At 44.9% G+C, this 26,505-nt stretch overlaps 1 protein-coding gene across 1 annotated transcript in view; it reads right to left on the bottom strand.

The window, feature by feature from the left end:
* ITGB8 (integrin subunit beta 8) overlaps window positions 1–25,716 on the bottom strand; it is a 190,466-nt gene extending 164,750 nt beyond the window's left edge. The window contains exon 1 of the mRNA XM_075315380.1: window positions 25,153–25,716. Within this exon, the coding sequence (XP_075171495.1) occupies window positions 25,153–25,384 (232 nt within the window). The 5' untranslated portion in view covers window positions 25,385–25,716. The remainder of the gene's footprint in view (window positions 1–25,152) is intronic.
* Between the last annotated feature and the right edge of the window lie 789 nt (window positions 25,717–26,505).

Genomic DNA, 26,505 nt, shown 5'->3' with positions numbered 1-26,505 from the left:
CTATATATAAGAGCCCACTGGTGGTGGCCGCAGCTTATAGGGTAAAAAACTGGTGACAGGTTCCCTTTAAGTTGAAGGCTAACGGTATGGAGATATATTCAGCTAGCTCCCCCTAGTGGGGAAAAATGAGCTACCCATACAGTGATATGATTGAATTAATCAGCATAGTATTTTACGATGCAATAAGCATATGGCACATTTATTGAAGCTCTCAGTAGGACGGGTGCCCATTTTGAGTTCTGCTACAGGGCCCCTTTGATTTTTCATTATGCCTCTGGCTCTGGTGCTATAAAATCTGATGCAATCTGGTCACTCAGAGCGATGTCATGTCATGTGTTGGCAGCGGCAACATTTTAATTTTAATTGATCCAAGGATTTGTGAACCTAAATACACATGTCGCTAAAAATAATAATAAAAAAAAAATTCTTGCTATGTTATTAGGTGCATGTACCATACGTTCTTAGCACTAATGATTGCAGAATATCTTCAGATTATTGCATTTATATGGGGGGATCCAATTCAGCAGCGTTCTGCCTGAAAGCCGCCTCACACGTGCGTGCTGAGAAAGAACAGACATTGTAGTCTTTCTTTGAAAGAAAAAAAAAATGAAAGTGATTGAAAATGTATGTAAATAGATAGGGCGATATTTTCTATAAATGTCATTTTAGAAAAACAAGGAAGTGCATTGAACAGTGGGAGTAGACACAGCGAGAGATACTGCAGGGAGTTAGTGGGTGGCTGATTAGTATCTGATATGGCATATGTAAAACAAATCAGTGCAAACAGAGCCCTCCGCTCGCACCATAAGCCCTCTCCCTAAATAGCACATTCTTCAGGAACAATGCTGCGACTGTATGAGGCCGCACAGCCGACAGCACTGAGGCCAAACACTGCAGACTGGACAAAAGCAGCAAATACCCTCCAACTACTGCAAATACTTGCAGTTGTCTCAGACATTTCACAGCCATTAACTTTGTGATTGAAAAGCTCTGGGTGACTGACGTTCTGAGAGTCTGGTTTTACGTCTCATAACGGATGTAAAATATTGATATAGTTGTACAGAAATAATGGCTTACATCTCCTGATAAAGTATCACTATGTGTATAGGGAAGGGATACAACATAGGGTACTTTCACACTTGCGTTCAGCGGAGTCCGTTAACGCACTGCGCTATTCTCCATAGACTTGTATGGACAACGCACTGTAACGCAAGTGTCAGCGTTGCATCCGCTGGACGACGCAGCGTCGTTATTTTGACGCTGCGTCGGGCGGAAGAAACGCAGCATGTAACTTTTTTTGAGCAGCGCAATCCGTAGGATTTCACTGTGCATGCTCTTTTTTTTTTTTTTAAATCACAAATTTTATTTTGTCTCTCGGTGGCCGAACGTTCAGCTGAGCGCCCGCCCGCCGGCATGTGAAAGCGCTCAGCTGAGCGTCCGGCCATTGGCATGTGAGAGCGCTCAGCTAAGCGCCGGCATGTGAGAGCGCTCAGCTAAGCGCCCGCGCGCCGGCATGTGAGAGCACTTAGCTGAGCGACCGACTGCTGGCATGTGAGAGCGCTCAGCTAAGTGACCGGCCGCCGGCATGTCCGGCCGCCGGCATGTGAGAGCGCTCAGCTGAGCGTCCGGCCATCGGCATGTGAGAGCGCTCAGCTAAGCGACCAGCCGCCGGCATGTGATAGCGATCAGCTGAGCGCCCGGCCGCCGGCTATTGAGAGCAATCAGCTGATCGTTCACAATAGTCTGCTGCCGGTAAAACTGTAAAGAAGAAAAAAAAAAAAAGCTTTCCGTTGTTTTGTACGATCCGTAGCATCCATTGTGCCACTATAAGCAACGCATCCGTTGCATCCGTCACACAACGCAATACTACGGAAGCCGTCCAATGCAAGTGTGAAAGTAGCCATATACAAACTACTGACCGCTCGCCCTGCACACATCAGGTGGTCAGTGGGTCCGGCTGACGTTAGTGTATACCGGCCTTAAAGGGGGTTTCCCACAAAGATCACTTTAAAAGTTGATTTTAATCAATAGATGTTGGAATAATAATAAGCTCCACAATTGGATGTGATTAAAAAATGTTCCTGTGCTGCGATAATCTTATATACAGTTGAAACGAGAAGTTTACATACACTGTCTATAAAGACACATCTGCATGTTTTTCTCACTGTCTGACATGAAATCAAAATAAACCTTTCCCGTTTTAGGTCAATTAGGAACCAAAATTATGCCAGAATAATGAGAGAGAGAACGTTTTAAGGCATTTTTATTACTTTCTGCAAAGTCAAACGTTTCCATATATTTCATTAGTATTTGGTACCATTGTCCTTAAACTGTATGACTTGTGTGAAATGTTTTGGATATCCTTCCACAAGCTTCTCACAATAGTTGGTAGGAATTTGGGCCCATTCCTCCTGACAGAACTGGTGTAACTGAGCCATGTTTGTAGGTTCCCTTGCTCGCACCGGCCTTTTCAGCTTTGCCCATAAATTTTCAATAGGATTGTGATGGCCACTCCAAAACATTGACTTTGTTATCCTTAAGCCACTTTGTAACCAGTTTGGCAGTATGCTGCGGGTCATTGTCCGTTTGGAAGACCGATTCCCGCCGAAGCTTTACGTTCCAGGCTGATGTCTTGAGATGTTGCTTCAGTATTGCCACATAATCTTCTTTCCTCATGATGCCATCTATTCTGTGAAGTGCACCCATCCCTCCTGCAGCAAAACATCCCCACAACATGATGCTGCCAAACATGTACTTTACAGTTTGGATGGTGTTCTTAGGCTTCAAAGCTTCTCCCTTTTTCCTCCAAACGTAATAGTGACCATTATGGCCAACCAATTTAATTTTAGTATCATCAGACCACAGGACATGTCTACAAAAATGAAGGCCTTTGTTCCTGGGTGCATTTGCAAACATTAATCTGGCTTTTTTTATATGTGTTTTTCGGAGTAATTGCTTTTTCCTAGGAGAGTGGGCTTTCAACACATGTTGATACAGTACTCGTTTCACTGTGGATAATGACACAATCTTACCAGCTTCCGCCAGCATCTTCACAAGGACTTTTGCTTTTGTTCTTGGGTTGATATACAAATGTCTGACCAAAGCACATTCATCTCTGGTACACAGAACCTGTATCCTTCCTGAGCGGTATGATGGCTGGACATTCCCATCTTGTTTGTACTTGCGTATAATTTTTTGTACAGATGAACGAGGCACCTTCAGGTATCTGGACATTGCACCCAAGGATGAGCCAGACATGTGCAAGTCCACAATTCTATTCCAGAAATCTTGGCTGATTTCCTTTGACTTTCCCATAATGCTACACAAAGAAGCAGTGTGTTTCAGGTGTGCATTAAAATACATCCACAGGTGTGTCTCTATTTAACTCAGATGTTGCTAATAAACCTATCAGAAGCTTCCAAAGACATGACATCAGCATATGGCTGTCCCATATTGTTTAAAGTCATATTGCTCTTTGTGTATGTAAACTTTTGACATTGAGGAAAGTAAAAAAAAAGGCTTAAAACATTCTCGCTCTCATTATTCTGGCATTTGGCAAATTGTGATTTCATGTCAGATAGTGAGAAAAATACACGTGTCTTTTTAGATGGTGTATGTAAATTTCTGGTTTCAACTGTATGTACCCCTGCTATGTACTGTGCAAGGAAGACGCAAAAGAGAGTATACAGGCATTACAGCATGGGATCACCGCTGAATCTTTTTGTGAGGTAAAACATTTTGGTGCCTGTGTTTTAAAAAAAAAAATGTTTTACCTCAATGAAAAAATAATTTGACATCTCATGCTGTATACTATACCTGTATACTTTTTTACTTTCTCCCCTGCCCAGGAGATGTGGTATGATCAGATCATGTCCCTGTCAGACACGGCCATTACACAGTACACAGCAGGGGCACATATATAAGATTATCTCAGCACAGGAACATGTTTGTTAAACACATTTGATTAAAATGATCTTTGTTCATGAAACAATCCCTTTTTACTTTGAAAGGATATTGTTTTCCTTATCTTACCCTGCACATATTGTGCTCCAATTCAGCATTCATTGTTCTGGTTGCGGTCATGTTGGGTTGTTGCACTCATCTGCTATAAATTTGGGTGTCCATATAGGTCTGAACCTGTCTCCATATACTCTGGTTAACCAGAAGACTACCAGAATATGTTAGACTGAACACAAATCTGACAATGGTGCATGTATATAGGAAGGAGGTGAGGTTTGGCGAGGGTGTGTATACAGTGGATCTTGTCTGGGATCTGTCTACAAGGAGACTGGTCTAGGATCTGCATGTAGAGGTGGCTAGCATAGAGTGTGTAAGCAGAGGATTTGGTCTGGGATCTGTCTACGAGGAGACTGATCTGGGATCTGCATGTAGGGGCACCTAACCTAGGGTGTGTATGTAGGGGATCTTGTCTAGGATTTGTCTACAAGGAGACTGGTCTAGGATCTGCATGTAGGATCACCTAGCCTAGAGTGTGTATGTAGGGGATCTGGTCTGGGATCTGTCTACAAGGAGACTGGTCTAGGATCTGCATGTAGGATCACCTAGCCTAGAGTGTGTATGTATGGGATCTTGTCTGGGATCTGTCTACAAGGAGACTGGTCTACGATCTGCATGTAGGGGCACCTAGCCTAGAGTGTGTATGTAGGGGATCTGGTCTGGGATCTGTCTACACGGAGACTGGTCTATGATCTGCATGTACGGGCACCTAGCCTAGAGTGTGTATGTAGGGGATCTGGTCTGGGATCTGTCCACAAGGAGACTGGTCTGGAACCTGTATGAAGGGGCATCTAGCCCAGGGTCTGTATACAGCTGATCTGGTCTGGAGTTGCTATACAGAGGGTGGTGCTCTGGAGTCTGTAAGGGGGAGTCAGATCTGATATCTGTATATAAGATGTGCTTATATGTTATTAGGTGTTTGCTGTGTGATCTGCATTCATTTTGCAGCATGCTGAAGTAGGTTAGATGTACTTTTTGTTGTTATAATGCCTTAGATTTTGAACATATCATGTATAAATGTTAAAAACAAATATCATTTCACACATAGGACAGATCATCAATAAGGGCAAACAGTTTAAGTTAAACAACATCTGAAAAATAGGTAAGTCGTGAATGATTGCCTTCAAAACCTGCAGAATTTTATTATTACCAGATACTGAACAGCTGCTTTATATAAAAATCTTTCATATGAATGTATGATTTTGTAACAAGTGTTAGTCAATGTCATGTGTCATATATGAAGCGTCCCACACAGATCGATTAATGGTAAAGACTCCAGATGTACACAGAAATACAGAATGTTTGTGTTATTCTAAGGCTATGTGTCCACGGTAGAATGTATCTGCGGATTTTTCTGCATGAAAATCCGCGACTTTCGCGGCAAATCCGCACCTTATTTTTGCCGCGGATTTGCCGCGGATTTACCGCGGATTTTGATGCGGATTTTTTTTTTTTTCCCATTCTATACCCAAAATCCGCACCAAAATCTGCAACAATAATTGACATGCTGCAGATTTTTCCGGATCAAAATCCGCGGAAAAATCCGCAGCATGGAAACAGCATTTCCAAAATGCCATTGAAATGGCTTGGAAGTGCCGCTGCTGCAGATTTTCGGAAAATCCGCGGTAAATCCGCGGCAAAATCCGCGCAAAATCCGCAGCGTGGGCACATAGCCTAATGGGTGTTCTGGTTGGAAGACGTTATCACCTATCCTTGACTTCAGATCTATCACTATCTACTACAAGACACTTTCAAAAGTCACGACTTGTGTCGTTTTCAGACCAGTTTAAAGAAGCTCTGCCAAAATAGGAGTTGGCGCAGAGTGTAGCCATGTCCACCCATCAAATTGATCAAAACTGCCAGCATTTTGTACACCAGAAATGCTACGCACCAAGGCCCACACCACTGAGAAGATGGACCAATATCATTAAAAGGAATGCGCCTCTTAAATCAACAAGTTCATCATTAAAGAGGATTTTTCAATAGGTTTTTGCTATTTAATCTGAAGACCACATGTTGTAGTGGTTAACAGAGAATTTAGCAATGCGTCATTTATTACACTGTGTGCTATTTTTTTACCTGAAATTTGTTTTAGCTTCAGGAAATTATCATTGCCAGACTAGGTCAGCTAGTCCAACACTCTCCCTGCTGTGATTAGCAACTCACTGTCAAGACACATTGTACATAGAGAGCCTGGTGTGGGCAGAGGCAGCTTTCTCAGTTCTGCTGCATTGCTAAGGCCCGTTTCCCAAATCCGGCATTTCGCTGGATGCCGCATCCGGCACGCATGCAGTACAGTACATTCATTTACAGTGGAAGTGCGACACATTGGGGTTGTGTGCTTCATGCACAACCGCATTTGTCCGCATGGTGTCACGAATCCACTGTAAATTAATGTACTGTACTGCATGCGTGCCGGATCCGGCATCCAGCGAAATGCCGGATGTGTGAAACGGGCCTAAATCTAAGAACTCTGATTGTATCAGAACCGCTGCATCCAGTAATCTAAGTGATGCATCACTGGAATCAGAATCTCTTTGCCTACATCATGCTGCTCTCAGATGAAGTAGCAAAAACCTGCTGACAGATTTCCCTTTAAGACTAGCCCTGTAGATTTCTATGTAGACCTGCCTGATCTGTAAGACAATACATATTGCTATACACATGACTTTATTACAAAGAGGACAATCCAATCGAGCTACAGTTTTGTGTGCTGGCAATATACCGTAGCTTTCTTACTGTTTTGCCTGTAGCGTCACTGCTGCTGATGCAACATGTTTTTTGGGCAGATTTTCCCTTTTACTGTTTGATATTACAGCACCTGTTTGTTTTATCCAAAGTAAACCGACTTAATCCAGATTAAGAACCGACCGTTCTTAATCTGCATAGAAGGAATTCCCCATCTGATGCAATGACTGCTTACCTATCACAAGGTGTACATCACATTTTCCATTTTAGCTCCGAAGCCCTAATGACTTCACAGACTGTAAACAGAGGTAATTTCAGAAGCAGCCGTGCCCCGGCTTTATTGTATGTGTCACCTGATGATGATTACAAGACCTTCAGCCAAGTCTGCTGGAGGACAAATCTATAAAATGCACAAGCTGCATTTCAGTATTAAAATAAAATCCAAGAAACGATGTAAGAGTAGAACAGCCATGGATGAGATCAGATGGAAAAAAGTGAAGACCATGGTCACATAGTATTTGGGAGATCCGCTCTTTGACTTTGGAAACAACATGACCTCCATTCACTCACACCATGCTGCGATGTAACGTCAGTATACAGAGGTCATAGTCACCATGCAGACCAAGCTCTGGATGAAAAGGAAGATCAGCGCTCGGCATAATGTTGCGGGGAAGCATTCCCTAAATTTTTTTATAAAATGGCATATAAAAGGGTGTAAGTCAAGTCAAAAAGAAGATGGCAGGGTTATAAGTTACCGTAAGGCCTAAAGCCTGCTTTACACGTTGCAATTTCGCATTGCAACGCCCCCATCGTATGTGTGGCACGTTCAATTTGTTGAACGTGCCGCACAAACGATTAACCCCCGTCACACGTACTTACCCTCCATACGACCTCGATGTGGGTGGCGAACGTCCACTTCCTGGAGTGGGAGGAACGTTCGGCGTCACATCGACGTCACACGGCATCCGGACAATAGAAGCGGAGGGACGGAGATGAGCGTAAACATCTCACCCACCTCTTTCCTTCCACATTGCCGGCTGGAGCCGCGGGAGGCAGGTAAGCTGTGTTCATCGTTCCCGGGGTGTCACACACTGCGATGTGTGCTGCCTCGGGAACATTGAACAACCCGACGTGCAATTCGTCAGGATTCAACGACGTGTATGCGATGAACATTTTAACGTTCAATCGTATGTACCTGTCACACACTGCAATGTACCTTACGATGCCGGATGTGCGTCACTTACGACGTGACCCCGCCGACACATTGTAAGATATATTGTAGCGTGTAAAGCGGGCTTAAGACACACGGCATGAAAACATCACATTCCACTCGGACACTCTGTGTGTCAGCACCCATGAGCGATTATTTTCTCAGCCCTAATCGGACAGAGAAAACAGTCGGAGCATGCTGAGCGTGCAATGCGAGTCTTTTTCTCTTCATTCAAGTTTATGGGGCGAGAGAAAAATCGCACTGCACTCGCAGTATACCGGTGTACTGCGAGTGGAGGGCGAGAATGGCAATTGGCCGGCAACGGAGGAGAGAGGGAGATCTCCTCTCCTCCTCAGCGCTGGCCTGCTCCTCCTCAGCACTGGCCCAACCCCTCCTCAGCGCTGGCCCTCCTCTCCTCAGTGCCGGCCCGCCCCCCGCAGCTGTAGTCTGAACGCACGATCGGACCTCAGTTGCAGTGACCCTCGCATGACACTCTGCTCCCGCTGTGCTGCCAGCCAAGTGTCACGCGAGGATCGCAGTAGTCCCTGTGTACTAAAAGTTATCCGTATAAGGCCTGATTCACACATATTTTCTCAAGGAATTTGTTCTATCGCGGACAGGACACATACCCAATATAATCTATGGGCCATCCACAAATCCATGCTTCATGCAGACTGAGTGTCAACAAAAAAAAAGTCGCATGCCTTTTTAAGGCGTCCAAAAAAAACCTGGACAAGACATTGATGGCCTCCTAGGTGCATCCCAGTGCTGTCCGAATTTCCAATACTGTTTTAAAACCTCGATCCGTTTTTTTGTTGTTTTTTTTTCTGCATATGAGAAAAACTGATGGTAAAAACCTGCAATCAGAAAACACTTATGAAAATCTGATTTAAAACACTAAACGAGGCCTACCAATAAAGCCCATTACTAAAGAAACTTTTGACCCTTTTAACCCATAAAAGACCTTTTGCCAGTATAGATAAATAGCGCGGCCATGTGTCGATAATGCGCTGTATTGACTTTCCCACTCCACTGTCAGTTTTTAGACAATTTGTCACTGAAGGTTAACGAGAACGAGTCTTTCCAGATTTATCTCATTTTAGTAAACACTTGCATTTCTCATTAAAAACAACTGTCTTCAGATATCTTTATTACTATGTCTTCTTCAGGTGGTCAAAAATCTTAATTTTACAAGCAAAAGATGTTTTAGTGTGGGTTTTTTTGGGGTCGCTTGAGTACATTTTCAACTGTTTTTCCCAACTAAATTAATTTAACGTTTTTGGGGGGTATCTTTTTACTGGAAAATATTGAGCATCTTCCTAGCGGAAAACACCAGAAGAACGGACATATTCATTATTTTAAACACTTGGCATCTTTGAAAGGTTAGAGTGCCTAAAAGACATTCAAAAGCCGACTATATCAACAGCAAAAGGTTTTCCCATACAAATTAGAGCCCTCATTAATTTGTGTGTGTTTTTCTGCTAATTTTTTTGGATTAGACTCGCTAAAAAAAACAAAAAAAACAGGTGAAAAAGGCACAGTTTGTACACACGCTAAGGATGGTGTCCTACGTAGTATTAGGCAGGCGTATAGTACCTGTCCTTCTTTGCACACATAGGACACATCTTCAATAGGGGCAAACCGTTTAGGGTAATCAACTAAGTGGCGAGTGATAAGCTTCAAAATCAGCAGAGAAGGACACCAGATTTACACAGAAACAGATTTTTTTTTTTTATTTTAAGGCCAGTGTCACACTTGCGAGTGCCTCGTGTGTATCTCGTATGAGTCTCGCGTTGCATCACCCGGCACGGAGCACACTCTCCGAACAGGAGCATCTCAACTGCATAGAGATACATGCAACCGACCCGCTCGTGTGAGGAGAGTGTGAGTCTGTGCCGGGTGATGCAATGCCAGACTCGCACGAGATACGCACGAGGCACTCGCAAGTGTGACACCGGCCTAAGGGGCATTCTGGTTGGAATAAGTTATCACCTATTATTGAGTTCTGCTCCATCACGCTGTGCTGGACTGTGGTCGCTCTGTGCTCGGCTCTCTCCGGCAGCCCCATAGAGGATGAATGGAGCGGAGGTCGAGCATACGCACTGCCACTCCATTGTAACTGAGATTTTAAGTGTGCCATTATGATGAATGGTGGGGCAATAAAAAATACCGCAATTCTATTTCAAAGTGCAGAATCAAACCTTTTCTGTACTAAAAATACGGCCTAAAAAAGCAGCTTCCAATCTGCACCAAATAAAAGAGAAAAAGCCTTAAAGGGAACCAAACATCAGGATTTTCATGTATAAGCTGCAGCCAGTGCAGTACTGGCACTATCAGGCACAGGCTGTACATACCATCAGGGGGCAGCTCGGGTGTTTAGGCAGTGAAATCCAACTTTATAAAGTTTGAAAATTCGTGCACTTTTTGATTGACGTGTGCACCTCTCTCCTAATGTCCGGGCGGGTTATGCACGTTTATCCTCGCCCCTCCCGCCGCCTGTTCCTCCCTCTCTCCTAATGTCCGGGCGTGTTATGCACTTGTATCCCTGCCCCCCGCCGCCTGTTCCTCTTTCTCACTGGCCGTATGTAAATTTCTCTCTTCAGAAACATGGCACCGGAGTTGGCACCTGCGCATAGCGCTTATCTCCGGCGCCATGTTTCTGAAGCCTGCTGTACTTAGTATTTTGCGCCCTCGCTTCTTCAGATCCTGTTGTGACCGCGCGTGGTCACAACAGGACTGCAGAACAGCTGATGAGAGGAAGGCAATTAGCTGCAGGTAATCGCATCCTCTCATCAGCTGTTCTGCAGTCCTGTTGTGACCACGCGCGCTCCCGTTGTCACAACTGGATCTGAAGAAGCAAGGGCGCATGCGCCGGCCTCTCCTGCAAAATGCCAAGTACAGCGGTCTCCAGAAACATGGCGCCGGAGATAAGCGCTATGCGCAGGTGCCAACTCCGGCGCTATGTTTCTGAAGAGAGAAATTTACATACGGCCAGTGAGAGGGAGGAACAGGCGGCGGGATGGGGGGGCGGGGATACAAGTGCATAACACGCCCGGACATTAGGAGTGAGGGAGGAACAGGCGGCGGGAGGGTGGAGATAAACGTCCATAACCCGCCCGGACATTAGGAGAGTGGTGCACACGTCAATCAAAAAGTGCACGAATTTTCAAACTTTATAAAGTTGGATTTCACTGACTAAACACCCGAGCTGCCCCCTGATGGTATGTACACACTGTGCATGATAGTGCCAGTACTGCACTGGCTGCACCTTATACATGAAAATCCTGATGTTTGGTTCCCTTTAACAACATACAGAAAAAAAACAAAAGAAAAAGTTCTTATTACACATTATTATGGTGTTGACATATTCAGAAAAAAATGAGGATAAATAGCAGTGGAAAAAAAAGTTGCACTTAGGCTTGGACTGTAAATAAAACTGAGGCGCCTGCAACACTTTACATATTTTGCACCAATTATGCCACATTCACACATCCATGCATTCACACAGGGTCTGAGCAAAGACAGTGATAGACGGACTGTCTGAGGGTCTCCCGACACATACGAGGCTGTCAAGTTTGGGTTAGCAGACCCACAGACCACCCGTGACATAGATGTGTGAATGCGGCTACAATAGGTTTTTGATGTTGCAGATTTTCTGTAGCATTTCTGCACCAATTAGCTAAATTAGACCACTTGCAGTCTTTCATTGTATTAGGCTGCTTTCACACTTGCGTTGTTTTGCATCAGTCACAATCCGTTGCCTTGAGGAATTACGGTATCCTGCTAAATATTTTGCAGGAATCCGTTTTTTCCCCATACACTTCTATTAGCGACAGATTGTGATTGATGGCCCTGCGTTGCATCCGCCGTATGACGGATCAGTCATTTACTGACTGACCGTCAGGCGGGAGCAACGCAGCTTGTAGCGTTTTTTGTGTGCGACAGATCGTTTTTTTACTGTGAGCATGCGCACAGTAAAAAACCATGATCACTGTAAATTCAGTTCCAGCAGCAGGAATGATCAGCTGATCGGAAAAGGCAGCCGCCGGGCGAACGATCAGCTGATCGACCCGCGGCCGGCTTTTGAAGTGGCCACTTTGAGCATCAAAGTTAAATGAGCGCCATATGTGTGACCAGCTTTCAATGTTTTGGGGGGGGTTCACGGGATTCATATGATAGCATTTCTGTATGCAAGGTGTCGATTCATATTGAATTGATGATGCCCTACAACTTTGTAATTCACTTTTTTTCTCTATCTCGTTCCGTTTAAAATGCTAACTCTGTTGTTTTCCACCAGGTGGCGCTATAGGTGGTTTCATTGCGTAGCGTATGGCCACTTTACTATACCTAGACACCACTTCTATGCCTATAGCTGCCACCATTCTCAAGTTAATGGCGGTGGACAGGATATGGGTGGACACACTGTTTATTCCAAAGGGTGTGCAACCAAATATTACGTTGAGGATGCCATCAATTTTGTCTGGCCCATTTTTGGGGTTTCGTATGAAATTATGTCCAACTTGCCTTTTTCTGGGGGTTTTTTTTGTATTGTTTCAATAGATACAAAGGAAATAAATAAAAGTGTGTGAAATGAAACGTGTAATTGCAATTATTTTATGGGAGAAATACTTCCTTTTCTGGAACAATTTCAAGGGTGCCAACACTTTCGCCCATGACTGCATTAAGAGATGGTCTGCAGATGATGACTGTTCTGAATAACCTTGTACATTGAGCAGATTTGGATTTGCATACAGTGGCAGGGGGATTCTGCGAGTTAGAGGGGTGCGTGAAGATGTCACAGTATGGGTGGGAGCACTTGATGTGAGAACACTGAATGGGGGTAAGGTAGGAACAGCTGGATGAAAGTCTGTTGCCTATAATTGAGGTCTCTGTGTGATTTCTTGGCTTTGGCTGTCATTATACTGGTAATGGGGAGGATCTTGATGTCACTACTGTTGGTGGGATAAGGTGGGGGGGCACAGGTTGTAGCTCGCTTTAAACAACTGAGAATGACAAAGCCACAGTCACTGACTGTGTCCTCTTGGTCTGGCTAATTGGTGATAGTTTCCAACTCTTACCAATTGCATGAAGAGGGGCCAGTAATAAAGTATCCCAGGAAATTCAGCATGCCGTCATTACACCCCTAGCCTTCAGGTATGCTACAACAACCTTGTATGGATATCTGGCACTTGGTGATAGCATAAAATGTCAAAAGAATACTAATTTTCCACCTCTGCACCCTAAAAAAAAGAACTGAGATCTTAGATTAAGTATCGGAAGGCAGAAGGGTGGAAAAATGTAACCTTTCTATGGATCAGCGGAGGAATTCTGCAAGTAAAAAATGCACGTGACCTTTATCAAAGAACATGGCCATATAATGGTTATATGCAGAATGCTAGCATCTACATGGGGTTTTCAGAGACCCGGCAAATATATATATATATATATATATATATATATATATATATATATATATATATATATATATATATATATATATATATATATATATATATATATTATGCACACACGACAGGCAATTAGACTGATACGAATGTGTGGACATGGTTTCTTAAAGGGGCTTGACTACAAGAAAAGAAAATACATCCTATCTAGAAGATATTAGAAAAATAATACCATTCTCAAAAATAGCATCAATTCCAGACCTGGACGTTCTCCATCAGACTATGTAGCCAGGTCTAAGGGGTACTTTGCACGCTGTGACATCGCAAGCAGATGATGCAATGTCGAGCGCGATAGTCCCCGCCCCCATCGCAGCAGCGATATCTTGTGATTGCTGGCGTAGCCAACATTATCGCTACAGCAGCTTCATATGCACTCACCTGCCCTGCGACGTTGCTCTGGCCGGCGACCCGCCTCCTTCCTAAGGGGGCGGGTCGTGCGGCGTCATAGCGACGTCACAGGGCAGGCGGCCAACAGAAGTGGAGGCGCGGAGATGAGCGGGACGTAAACATCCCGCCCACCTCCTTCCTTCCTCATTGCAGCCGGGACGCAGGTAGGAGATGTTCCTCGCTCCTGCGGCTTCATACACAGCGATGTGTGCTGCCGCAGGAACGAGGAACAACAACGTACCTGTCGCTACACCGGCATTATGGAAATGGCGGACCCTACACCGATCATACGATAACGACGCTTTTGCGCTCGTTAATCGTATCAAAAAGAATTTGCACACTACGATATTGACTGCTACACTGGATGTGCGTCACTTTCGATTTGACCCCACCGACATCGCACCTGCGATGTCGTAGTGTGCAAAGCCCGCCTAATAAGCTTCACACCACACATAGTCCACCAGAAGGCTTCTCCTGCGGTGGCCGAGCCACGTGATGTGTAGTATTCAGACAGAGAGCGCAAACAGTTGTAAGCGGAGCTCAGGACTATGTGTTAGCTTATTTTTGTTTGTTTTTTTAGAAAAAAAATAAATAAATCCAGCATAGTGACAAGCCAGCAAAATCCTGGACAGGCTGCAATTCATATTACAACCACTGGGTGGCCACGCAGACAGGCACAGCATCGACAGCCCCTCAAGTATGAAGCTTTCAATCCAAGAGGCTGATATCTGCTGTGTACTGAGCAGACGGAGACTTGTGCTGTTATTTACGCCATTTGTGGTGTCCTCTAGTAACTGTCAGCCCCGCGGGAGGTCATGTATAACCTAATTTTCTCTACCCATTTGAAGTGTTCAGAGAAATGCAAAAAAGGTGGAAAAATATTGTTTAAAACAACTGACGTCCTCAGTGGTTGATACCTTTTAATGGCTAACTGAAAAGATGGTAATAATAGCAACTTTCCAGACTACTCAGGTCTCTTCATCAGGCTCAGGACCGCAAGAAAGTTGATCATTTTCTACCAACATGTGACTTTATTCTGCTAGAAATCTGGCGTAAAGCCCCTGATACACTGTGCATTAAACATACAGAATTGGCTTTTCTTCGCAGGATGTAATGGACATTAGTGACCTTCTGAAGCTGTGTCCTACCCTCCACCCAGGTGAGGATTGAATGTCCGCACTACTATAGCATATATCCATGTATAGTGACACATGTACCTAGAGACAAGAAGGTTTATCCTAAGCAGCAGGCGAGTGCCTATGACAGTTCCGCCCGATATACAGCTGCCCGTCTAGGAGGGATATGTTTCAACACAGGAAGGCTCCATAGGACTAGCCCGAGAAATATATCAGAGCAGAGTCCAGAGACCGTTCCCCTTTAAATGACCCATTTGGAATGATGTTTGCCCTTAATGATGGATGCGAGTTTATTATTCCTAGGTGACCCCGTCTGACCTCTCAGGGTCATGTCTTCAAAAAGAACCACAGACTGAGTAAAGCAGCTCTACACATGAGCCGGGACTGGCTGCATCACCCTAGCACCGAGCATGTACAGTGCTGACCAAAAGTATTGGCACCCCTGCAATTCTGTCAGATAATACTCAGTTTCTTCCTGAAAATGATTGCAATCACAAACTCTTTGATATTATTATCTTCATTTAATTTGCTTCAATGAAAAAAAAAAAAAATTGTCAAAATGCCAAATTGGAAATAATTCCACACCAAACATAAAAAAGGGGGTGGACAAAAGAATTGGCACTGCTTGAAAAATCATGTGATGCTTCTCTAATTTGTGTAATTAACAGCACCTGTAACTTACCTGTGGCACCTAACAGGTGTTGGCAATAACTAAATCCCACTTGCAGCCAGTTGACAGGGATTAAAGTTGGCTCAACCTCTGTCCTGTGTCCTTGTGTGTAGCACATTGAGCATGGAGAAAAGAAAGAAGACCAAAGAACTGTCTGAGGACTTGAGAATCCAAATTGTGAGGAAGCATGAGCAATCTCAAGGCTACAAGTCCAAAGACCTGAAAGTTCCTGTGTCTACGGTGCGCAGTGTCATCAAGAAGTTTAAAGCCCATGGCACTGTGGCTAACCTCCCTAGATGTGGAAGGAAAAGAAAAATTGACAAGAGATTTCAACGCAAGATTGTGCGGATGGTGGATAAAGAACCTCGACTAACATCCAAACAAGTTCAAGCTGCGCTGCAGTCCGAAGGTACAACAGTGTCAACCCGTACTATCTGTCGGCGTCTGAATGAAAAGGGACTGTATGGTAGGATACCCAGGAAGACCCCACTTCTTACCTCGAAACATAAAAAAGCCAGGCTGGAGTTTGCCAAAACTTACCTGAGAAAGCCTAAAACATTTTGGAAGAATGTTCTCTGGTCAGATGAGACAAAAGTAGAGCTTTTTGTGAAAAGCCATCAACATAGAGTTTACAGGAACAAAAAAGAGGCATTCAAAGAAAAGAACACGGTCCCTACAGTCAAACATGGTGGAGGTTCCCTGATGTTTTGGGGTTGCTTTGTTGCCTCTGGCACTGGACTGCTTGACCGTGTGCATGGCATTATGAAGTCTGACTCTGAAGACTACCAACAAATTTTGCAGCATATTGTAGAGCCCAGTGTGAGAAAGCTGGGTCTCCCTCAGAGGTCATGGGTCTTCCAGCAGGACAATGACCCAAAACACACTTCAAAAAGCACTAGAAAATGGTTTGAGAGAAAGCACTGGAGACTACTAAAGTGGCCAGCAATGAGTCCAGACCTGAACCCCATAGAACACCTGTGGAGAGATCTCAAAATGGCAGTTTGGAGAAGGCCCCTTCAAATCTCAGGGACCTGGAGCAGTTTGCCAAAGAAGAATGGTCTAAAATTCCAGCAGAGCATTGTAAGAAACTCATTGATGGTTACCGGAAGCGGTTTTTCGCAGTTATTTTGGCTAAAGATTGTGCAACCAAGTATTAGGCTAAGGGTGCCAATACTTTATTTTTGAGCCGCACACTCTCCTGACAGGAGTGTCTCAGCTGCATAGAAATACATACAGCCGATCCGCTCCTGTCAGGAGAGTGGGTGGCCATGCCGGGAGATGTGATACGAGACTCTGAGTGTGACTCCGGCCTAAAGGGCTAAATACAGCTGAGCTCAGGGATTGACTGCAGTGGTCTTGTATTGTAGGTAGGATATCACTGCTGCAGCTTTGTAAACTAACACCGGAGCAGCAGGAGTAAAAGACTACATACAGTCAGTAATGCCTATTGTTATTAACCTTTACTTGCTTGTCCCCCAGTTCTGATGCATTCACCCTGGACATATCACACCTCCTCCTAGGCTTCATGCCCACCATGCTGGGGTACACAGGAGAATAACTCGGTAATATAAGCCTATCACATGTGTACTACCCCGAAAATAAGCCCTAGTAGGATTTTTAGGGCTTTTTTGAATATGCTTAAAATATAAGAAATACTCCAAAAATCAGCCCTATATACTGTTTCATAAGGAACTGTCCAAGCAGCTAAAAATGTTAACGAATACAGCAGGATTCTTCATCAAAAAAGCAGACACCCCCAAAAGAAAGCAGAAACCCCTAGAAGAAAGCAGACACCCCTAAAAGAAAGAGGACCCCCCCAAACAATTACAGTTAGTAAATGCTGATGGTGGATGGGCTCTCACACACAGATCTGCGTCGCTACCAAGTCCCTCACCGTTCCAGCTGCATTGCACTGCAGCTCTCACAAACAGAACAGGTACCAGTATCACTCCAAGCAAGTGATACTGCTTACAGTCACCAGGGGGAGCCAACCGCTGTAGAACACAGGTGGAACTGACAGCGACGAAGATTGGTATGTGAGAGCCCATTCGCTTAACTCTAATTGTTTGGCGTTTAGTAAGTGTCATACTTTTAGAGGGTGTCTGCCTTCTTTTGGGGAAAACTTAACTACTTGGAGAATAAAAAATGTTAGCAGGTAATTTAAGCCTTTGTAAACATGATCTGTGCCCACCGCTACAGGACTGTTTCTGCACCATGAGAATAGCAGATCAGGTAAGAGAAAGGGCATCTGATCTAGTAATAGGATTAACACAAAATGTTGACCCTCCAGAATGTGATGACAGGATTAGATTTGAACAAATGTTGATTTTTTTGTTCAAGAATAAATGTGGATTGTTGTTCATGGGAAAATATAAGACATCCCCTGAAAACAAGCCCTAGCCCATCTTTCGGAGCAAATAACAATAGAAGACCCTGTCTTATTTTCGGGGAAAATTAGATGACAAAGCCCTACATTTGATATTGGGCACATACAGTGGCCACAGCGGAGGCCGAGCTCAATAGCTGCCACATCATGGAGCTGTACAACTCAGACGCTGTTCACATGATTAGGATTTAGGTGCAGATTGGACCAAATCCGCCTCAAAGAATGAAAATGTTTCATCCAAATCAAATGAATAGTGTATTTCAGATCCTATTTCCATGGAGCAGAATAAAATCAGCGCAGAAGAGGATTTCAAAATCTGCAACGTTACATGTGTGGATGCCAGGAGTAAAGCCACGTTCCCTCCATGAGCTTTTGATGTTGCAGCTTTTCCCCGCATATTGTGTAAATTAGATTACTTGCTTTTTTATCACTTTTTTAGTCTCTTGTTGGTATGTCATGTTTTAGATAAAGTTGCTTTGATTTTTATCTTTTGTGGTATTTGGCTTTCACAAAACTTTCTTGATATACTTACTGCGGATTATATGCGTTTATGATACATTTCCGTAGCGTTTTTTATGTGTGGATTTTCCACATTTTATACAATTCAATGGGGAAGTCTGCACATAAGGCTGGTTTCACACATCCGGTTTTTGCCAACAGGCACAATCCGGCGAAAAACTGATGCAACGGATCCGGCGAAAAAACGGATCCTTTGCACAGTTTTTTCCATGCGAGCCTTCCATTTTTTGACGGATCCATTATGATACTGAACATGCGCAGTCAAAAAAACGGATCTGTCGTTGGATTCTGTCATATGCCGACGGATCCGGCGCCCATAGGCTTCCATTATACAACATGGCGGACGGTGCCGGATCCGGCGTGGTCCGGTTTTTTGTCAGAGACAAAAAACGCTGCATGCTGCGTCCTTTACAGCAGCCGGACGAAAAAATTTCACCGGCTCCGGCGGACGCCGCATGCAACGCAAGGCTATCTGGCACAATCCGGCGCTAATACAAGTCTGTGGGGAATAAAACGGATCCGGCGCCGGATTCGTTTTATCCGCAATTCGCCAGATTGTGCCTGACGGCGAAAAACGGATGTATGAAAGCAGCCTAAACTCAGTGTACCCGCAACAGAAATTGATATTGTAGATTTGATTACACTGAGTATAAAAAAGCACAAGGGCAGGAGATTTCTATAAATCCCATCCACTTTGCTGGAACTGTAAGGCTACTTTCACACTTGCGTTGAACGGCATCCGTTGCATTGTGTTGTGTGACGGAAGCAACGGATGCGTTGCATATAATGGCACAACGGATGCAACGGATTGTACAAAATTTCGGAAAGCTTTTTTTTTTTTTTTTCTTTACAGTTTTATTGTCAGCAGACTATTGTGAACGATCAGCCGATCACCCGGCGGCCGGGCGCTCAGCTGATCGCTCTCAATAGCCGGCGGCCGGGCGCTCAGCTGATCGCTCTCAAAAGCCGGCTGCCGTGCGCTCAGCTGAACATTCGGCCACCGAGAGACAAAATAAAGTTTCTGTGATTAAAAAAAAAAAAATGATGAGCATGCGCAGTGAAAAATAGAGGATTCCGCCGCTCAAAAAACGTTACATGCTGCGTTCCTTCCGCCCGGTGGAAGCAACGCGTCGGCCAGCGGAAGCAACGCAGGTACTTTTGGCACAATCCGTCATCCGTTAACGGATTCCGCTGTTTTCCAAAAGAGCTGATTGCGCCAGAAGGAAAAAAACGCAAGTGTGAAAGTACCCTTAGATGTTGCAGTTTTTGACACAGGAAAAATATGCAGCATCAAAAACTCATCAAAATCTGATTGAGGTCACAGGTTGCATTTTTAAGTGCAGATTTGTTAAAGAACCTAAAAGGTTTTCTGATGGCAGCAAAGTCAGTTACAATGCTGACATCTCTTGCACATGTTGAGTATTTTCTTCTTGCAGATTTGGTGCAGAAATAAATCAGGACCATGTCAAATGCTGCAGCATTTTTGCTGCTGATTTCACCCAGGGAACAACCTGTGTTAGCTGCTGCATTTTTCCAGCTAAGGGCTCATGCGCACGTAAATGCTGAATATTCTGCAGTGATTTGACAGCACAAGTGCGCGTCAAAATCGCTGCAGAAACACTGCGCAATGGATGCAGTTTTTTTTGTACAAAAAAAGCAGATTTCATGCGCTCGGGATGCTGCCCCCACCATAGACAGAGTGGAAGCTGCATCCATAGCGCACGGAATAATTGACATGCTCATTTTATGAACGCACGGATTTGGGTCAAAATTTTAGCACCCAAATCGCTGCGTTCATAAAAGCAACGTGCGCACGTGTCATGCACAATCTTCATAGATTGTGCAGGGGACGCAGGACGCATGCATTTACACTGCAGTGCTATACGCAGCGTAAATACATGTAATTACGCAACGTGCACACGAGCCCTAAGAGATGCAGAAATGTCTGCACCAAAACCGAAATGTGTGCCCATATCCTAAGGGTATGTACACACATAGCAGATTTGTGTGCAGATTTTTTACACACAAAACTGCTTACTTTGGCAGGAAAATCGCAACAGAAAAAAATGCATGTTTTTTATCATGTTTTCGCATTTCCATTAGTTTTTTTTAGTTATGGCGATCATGGGGGTTCAGGCGCTGTACCCCCCGCGATCGCCACCAGGTCTCTGGCTGATGTTACAGCCGGGACCTGGCTCTCACTGCCTGGAGCTGTGCCTGCACCGCTCACAGTAGTTTAACCCCCTGAATGGTGCAATCAATGAGATCGCAGCATTTAGGAGGCAGGGAGAGGAATTGCTTACTTCTTCTTGGCGATCGGGTCCCTGTAATGTGATCACTGGGACCTGATTGCTGCCATGGTAACCCTGGGTCATCACAATGACAACCCCAAGTTACTAAGCTGCAGAGAGCCTCACACACCATGCCGGATGCACGAGCACTGCAGGAAAAAATGCAGAACGAATTGACATGCTGTTTCTTTTTTTGCAACAAAAACTGCAAGGGAAAAAGAAGCAACATGTGCACAGCAAGCAGGATTTTCATAGACTTTGATGTTATGTGTTTTTTCCTTGCAATATTGATTAAAATCTGCAAGAAAAAACGCATGAAAAATCGCAGCAAAAATGCACCGTATGCACATAGCTAACGAGTTACAGAATACTCCTCAGTAGTCTCGAAAGCTTGCTATTATTACCATCTTTTCAGTTAGGCTACTTTCACACATCCGGATTTTTGCTCTGCGGCACAATACGGCGTTCTGCAGAAAAACCGCAACCGGCTTTTGTAACGCCGGTTGCGGTTTTTTTTTGCATAGACTTACATTAGTGCCGTATTGTGCCGCAGGGGCTTGCGTTCGGTCCGGTTTTTGCCGCATGCGGCAGATTTAGCCGATGCCGCGGCCGGATCGAACGTTCCCTGCAACGTTTTTTGCTCCGGCAAAAAACACTGCATCGCGCCGCATCCGGCCTCTGCGGCGCATTTTTCAATGCATACCTATGGAGGCCGGATGCGGCAAAAAACGCATCCGGTCGCCGCATGCGTTTTTTCCACTGCGCATGCTCAGTAGCATGCCGCAACCGGAAAAAAACGGACGGGCCGCATGTAAAAACGTATGCAACAGATGCGGTGTTTTCGGCGCATCCGCTGCATAGTTTTCACAGCCGGATTGAGCCGCACTGCTAAAACCGGATGTGTGAAAGTAGCCTTAGCCATTAAAAGGTATCAACCACTGAGGACTCTCAGTTCTTTAAACAATTTTTTCTCTACTGGTTAACACGGTACAAAGATATATGTTACCTGTATCAGAATACTGTACAGGGAAATATGGAGGCACATCCACATTGGACAGAGGCAACTGAAGATTAACAAAAAAGTGCCGCTGGTGTCCATCTTGTGATGGATCCAACACTGCCATTGATCATGGAACAGACTGGAAATAAGAAACAAAGAGGTGCACATAGTGTCTAAATCTTAGGCCATGTGCACACGTTGAGTATTTGGTGAGTTTTTTACCTCAGCATTTGTAGCCAAAACCAGGAGAGGAACAATTAGAGGAAAAGTATAATAGTAACACGGGCACCACTTCTGTATTTATCACCCACTCAAGGTTTTGGCTACAAATACTGAGGTAAAAAACTCCCCGAACACTAAACATGTGAACAAGGCCTTAGGGTTCACTCACATCTGAGGAAAAAAATCTCAGCTCAGCACTGCCTCGTTGTTTAACACTGGAGTGTAATCTGATTTTTTATTAGATTGCACTTGTATTTATATGCAAGTATGAGCGAACGATTATAATGATTATTGTAGTGAAACAGGAGCTTTATGGCTTCTCTAATTGATCTGAGGAGATACAGTACACCATGACATGTGCATAGCAAAAACAATGGAGACAATGGCCCCGATCCATCATTTTCATTTCACTTTTCTATTTTTTCCTTGTGGTATTTGCTATATTCATCAAAATGGCACACACTGTTTATTATCGTTGTGCAAAAATCAAAACTGGGCTTTTTTCTGTCAGTCACCATTTTTTTGTAAGGTCACATCAAAATGTCACAAAATAAAAGGGGCTTTTTGCTTCAAAAGCATAAAATCACTTTGGGGAAGAGCACAGTTGCGCTAAAGTTTGTGACTTTTTAAAAAGTTGCAAACAAATCAGATAAAAATATTTGGAATCACTAAACTCCATCCACAATGCAGAAAAAAAGAAGAAACAGGTGAGAACATGGAAAATGGAGTTCAGAAAAAGCACAAAAGTGGGCAAAAATATAACAAAATGTAACAGCAATGATGAATCAGGGCCATATTGCTCAGCAGCCGGCCGCCTGTAGTAGGACTATATTACACGGACATCTAGGCAGACATCGGGACAGACATCTAGGCAGACAACAGGACGGACATCAGGACAGATATCAGGACGGACATCAGGACAGATATCAGGACGGACATCAGGACAGATATCAGGATGGACATCAGGACAGATATCAGGATGGACATCAGGACAGACAGCAGGACGGACATCAGGACAGATATCAGGACAGACATCAGGACGAACATCAGGACAGATATCAGGACGAACATCAGGACAGATATCAGGACAGACATCGGGACAGACAGCAGGACGGACATCAGGACAGATATCAGGATGGACATCGGGACAGACAGCAGGATGGACATCAGGACAGATATCAGGATGGACATCGGGACAGACAGCAGGATGGACATCGGGACAGACATCAGGACGGACATCGGGACAGACATCAGGACGGACATCAGGTCAGACATCAGGACGGACATCTGGACAGGCATTTGGACAGGCACCAGGACAAATATCTGGACGGACACCAGGACAGACATCAGGACGGACATCTGGACGGACATCTGGACAGACAACTGGACAGACATCAGGACAGACATCTGGACGGACATCTGGACAGACAACTGGACAGACATCAGGACAAACACCAGGACAGACACCAGGACAGACATCAGGACAGACACCAGGACACCAGGAAAGACACCAGGACAGACACCAGGACAGACATCTAGATAGATGTCAGGACAGACCACTCTGATTATTGGCAGTGGAGTATGAGACGGCAGATTTATCCTCTAATTGGACATATGGCAATGAGGAAAGTATCCCAGACTCCGGCTCCTCTATGGGTCACTTTGTGCCCTTATTAATGTGGCAGCATGACACAAGTGAAGCATGTGATTGTCATTTTTCCGACTGTCCACATCCACTGCCATCAAAGAGCTTTCTTCTTACTAGTAATCTGCACATGACGCTGTGCGCTCCTCTATGGCAGAGAGCTGAGCGCCGGCATCAGGACTGTGACTAACATAATTCTGATGAGAAGCCACAGTAGTCGTACTGGGCACCACATCAAATACCCTGCAAAGTGCGGGGAAGCTCCTCTGATCCCGTTACCCAATACATTTCCTTTGTACCAGCTCCACCAGCCGCAGTTTATTTATACACAGGCGGCTATTGTATGAGAATGTATAGGATTAAAAGGGAGCAGAAGGATTTACACAGAGATATGGAGAAAATAATACCAGTGCCCTGAGCTCAGGAGACGCTCAGTCCTCAGAGATGGCTGTACACAGTGCTGTGTCCAGAGACGTCTATACAGGGGGCAGCCAAAGAGACTGATATACCCCACTGAGGGTGGCTGTGTGCCACCTACACCGGGCACCGCGACCTGTGATACACGCACACAGCCATCCCTATATACCCTACCCACATATACTGCTGTATACACCCCACATATACTGCACACACAGAGGTCAGTGCCATACAGCGAACACATCCATACACGGAAAGGTGGGGAACAATGTCCCTGAGGAGCAGCTCCATGTATAGGTACATTATGTACAGGTACTTTGGGATCTAAGTAAGAAAGTATGAAAGTATATATATATATATATATATATATATATATATATATATATATATATATATATATATATATATAATATATATATATATATATATATATATATATATATAATATATATATATATACACACATACAATTTAGGCAGTATTCTGTATTCCAAAAGCTGAAACATTGAGATTTAGATAATGTATCTGCACACGGTGCAAATAATAATAATAATAATAATAATAATAATAGGTATGTATGAGATATGGTGTATAATACTAAATATATATATATATATACATATATATATATATGTATATATTCCATGGTATATATCGCACTATATAACTTATAACACTATATATAACATAACATACTATATGGAAACTCACTATATATAACACTGACACTATATATAGCACTATATATAACAGTAAATATAGTACTATATATAGCACTGTATATAACACTATATATATATATATAACACTGTATATAACACTATATAACACTGTATATAGCGCTGTATATAACACTGTATATAACACTATGTATATATAACACTGTATATAACACTATATAACACTGTATATAACACTGTATATAACACTGTATATAGCGCTGTATATAACACTGTATATAGCGCTGTATATAACACTGTATATAACACTGTATCTTACACTATACAGGGCAATATATAACACAACACACTGCATATATCACACTGTGTATATATATCACACACAGTACGATGCCCACAGCTGCCCCTCCATCACTCACCTGCCCGGCTCAGCCCCAGCAGCAGTGACAGGACCCCGAGCAGCAGCAGCAGGCGGCCCCCTGGGGCTCTGCTCACCCGGTGCCAGCGGGCAGGGCGCAGCTCGGGGCACATGGCGGGGGGCACGGGGCTGTCGGGGAGCCCGGGCGGCGCCTCCATACTGACGGCTTTGTGGGCACAGGCTGCAGCGCATATCGCCCTGTGCAGATGGCCGGGCTTCTCTATGTGCAGCATTGGCCTCTCACACCCCGGGGCATTGGAGTCACGGGCAGTGCCAGTCTGGAGCGCCCGGCGGTGCCATCAGTGTCTGCCGTCCGCTGTCCTCAGGTTCACACTCAGGTGCGTTATATGGAGGCGGCGCCGCGCTCAGCGCGTGTCCGCGCACAACTCCAGCTCATTAGCATGTCGCCTCATGCCCAGCGGAGGGGATCACAGTGACAGCCAATGGAGCGCGGCACAGCCACTATCGCAGCACTCATCCACTCGGGACATTCCACGATCCTGTCGTCCTCTTGTACCGGGATCAGAGTGCCGAGTTGCTAGGAGACCAGGATCCCGCACTCTGAGAAGCCTCACACTGCGGCTCCGGTCTGAGGAGTGTGGGCGGGAGAGCATTGGTGGAGCATGATGTCACCGGATCGCTCTCCCACTTTTCTTTGTTTTCTCCTGGCTCCTTCTCACTGGCTGCCTTGTTCTGGGACCCTTCAATACAGCAGTACTGGGAAGAGAAGGGGAGCAGCAGCGCCAGGAGAGCGCAATACAGAAGAGGGGAGCAGCACCAGGAGAGCTCAGGACAGCACAGAGGAGCAGCACCAGGAGAGCTCAGGACAGGACAGAGGAGCAGCACCAGGAGAGCTCAGGACAGGACAGGGGAGCAGCACCAGGAGAGCTCAGGACAGAACAGAGGAGCAGCACCAGGAGAGCTCAGGACAGGACAGGGGAGCAGCACCAGGAGAGCTCAGGACAGAACAGAGGAGCAGCACCAGGAGAGCTCAGTACAGGACAGAGGAGCAGCACCAGGAGAGCTCAGGACAGGACAGAGGAGCAGCACCAGGAGAGCTCAGAACAGGAGAGGAGCAGCACCAAGAGAGCTCAGTACAGGAGAGGGGAGCAGCACCAGGAGACCTCAGGACAGGACAGGGGAGCAGCACCAGGAGAGCTCAGTACAGGAGAGGAGAGCAGCACCAGGAGAGCTCAGGACAGGAAAGAGGAGCAGCACCAGGAGAGCTCAGGACAGGAAAGAGGAGCAGCACCAGGAGAGCTCAGGACAGAACAGAGGAGCAGCACCAGGAGAGCTCAGAACAGGAGAGGAGCAGCACCAGGAGAGCTCAGTACAGGAGAGGGGAGCAGCACCA

This window comes from Anomaloglossus baeobatrachus, chromosome 6 (genome assembly GCF_048569485.1).
Source record: "Anomaloglossus baeobatrachus isolate aAnoBae1 chromosome 6, aAnoBae1.hap1, whole genome shotgun sequence".
NCBI lineage: Eukaryota > Metazoa > Chordata > Amphibia > Anura > Aromobatidae > Anomaloglossus > Anomaloglossus baeobatrachus.
This window is presented reverse-complemented; position numbering and strand designations above follow the sequence as displayed.